Source organism: Sceloporus undulatus, unplaced genomic scaffold, assembly GCF_019175285.1.
Source record: "Sceloporus undulatus isolate JIND9_A2432 ecotype Alabama unplaced genomic scaffold, SceUnd_v1.1 scaffold_18136, whole genome shotgun sequence".
Classification (NCBI taxonomy): Eukaryota; Metazoa; Chordata; class Lepidosauria; order Squamata; family Phrynosomatidae; genus Sceloporus; species Sceloporus undulatus.
Window position 1 is genome coordinate 1 of NW_024821051.1, and position 1,833 is coordinate 1,833.

Here is a 1,833-nt window from a genome sequence, read left to right on the forward strand (position 1 = left end):
CAAATTGTCTACCTCTTCTACTTCTAGCACACAGTGCGAGGCATATATAGGAAAGACAGCCCTTCAAATCATGACTTTGCGGACAGTGCTTCTCAAGCTACCTGATGACAAGGACTGGCAATTATTCTTTTCCAGTGTGTTATGGACCAGCATTAAATTTGTACCTATTGAGTACAATGGTTTCTTTCTTTCCTGGTAACTTGCCAGGAACCAACAGAGAATTGCTCAGGGGCCAGCACCAGTCTGGTGACCATCACTGTGAGCAGTCTTAACATTTTCAGTATCATTGCCCGCAACCTATAAAATGTTCCATCCCATATAGTATGCACCACAGTGATCTAACCGAGATATTGACACGTTCTGAAGCTGTTGGATGAATCAAGCCTGGCCTCAAGTGCTTTGAATCACAGAATCCACTTAGGCTTCCAGAAACAGAGATGGATTTAGAAGTACTCCCAAGCTATGGGCCTGCTCTCCCTCCCCTCTGTGAGCTTCCTGATGAGTGAGTTGCACCTTGTGGCTGTAATACTTTCCATACACCAAGTACTGAACTGGTTTCTTTCCTCATTTAGTTGTCAAACAAGTGAGTTACTTAATAACCAATGAAACTGTCTTCTGACTTCTTCCACACCCAAGGAATTTTATTATAGGGGTAGACTGGGGAGTATGCTGAGTACCTCCTTCTTCATGGACAATACATCACTAATCATGGCAGGCTGCTTACCCAATTCTCAGATCAGGAACCTCCAGACCACAGCGTCTGTGCCTTATTTGCCTTTAGCTCACTTTATTACCTGTCATCCAGCCAATTGTATCAGGCATCTGTCCAGCATTTGCATAGCTCAAACTGACTCCAAGAAGAAACACTGATGACTCTCCAGCCCTAAACTCCTCATTTTCTCACCCAGGGAATTCACATAGATATTACATAGTATGCTGGTCAAAATGGCACCCTTTAGCTTAATACCTATACAGGAGCAGAAATATATAGGAGCAGGAATTCCCTGTCCCCGGCACCACTCTCTGGAACCTTTCTTTGTAGGTAAAAGATCAATCATAACATCATGCATCATCTACCCATTCTGCACAGGTAAGGAAACATTGGTCACCAATCCACTTTTACATGAAACTCACACAGGGTCTTTATAAATGCTTAAACTGCCCAAACAAGAGATCTGCAGATCAGCAGCTTGCCTACATGGGCCCAGTGGAGCCTTATCTGAAACTCATTTTGGAGAACTGAACTGAAGCATGCCCCCTTTCAATCTTACCCCGTGAAATGTCATGTTTGTGATCTTCTTCCATGATCCACCTTGATTTTACTCTGCATCCAGAATCTGAGGGACCCTCCTCTGTCTCAGGGAAGTCAGTGGCCGCTTCCAGAAACATTTCCTGTGCCACAAGATCAGCAAAGATTGCAGAGAGAATGGTTAGAATAGGAATGGTGAAGGAGAAGGGCTAAGGTCTTCCTTCCTTTGATGACTGCCAGGCAATTTAAGGCAATGAATGGATGGGATGAGATTTAAAGCTATAAGGATGAAAGGCTCTCACCTGCTGCTTTTGCTGCTGCCTCTGCTCCTCTGCCTGGCTCAGGAGGAAGCCTTCGGCCAAGGCCACCGCCTGGGAACTGGTCTCTGCCCCACATTCCTTGACCCAGCTGGCCATCTCTGGGGGAAGGACGGCCAGCAACTGCTCCAGGAGCACCAGGTCCAGCATCTGACTCTTGGTGTGCCTTTCTGGCTTCAGCCACTGATGGCAAAGACTGGAGAGTCGGCTGCAAATCCCTCGGGGCCCCTCAGCCTCTTCATAGCGAAACTGCCTGAAGGACTGGCA

At 46.6% G+C, this 1,833-nt stretch overlaps 1 protein-coding gene across 1 annotated transcript; it reads right to left on the minus strand.

The window, feature by feature from the left end:
- Positions 1-1,040: 1,040 nt before the first annotated feature.
- LOC121918583 (zinc finger protein 24-like) lies at positions 1,041-1,827 on the minus strand. Its single transcript, XM_042444603.1, has 2 exons — positions 1,552-1,827; positions 1,041-1,392 (listed from the first exon to the last, which is right to left on the minus strand). The coding sequence occupies exons 1-2, from the start codon at positions 1,714-1,716 to the stop codon at positions 1,216-1,218; spliced, it is 342 nt and encodes a 113-aa protein (XP_042300537.1). The 5' UTR covers positions 1,717-1,827; the 3' UTR covers positions 1,041-1,215.
- Between the last annotated feature and the right edge of the window lie 6 nt (positions 1,828-1,833).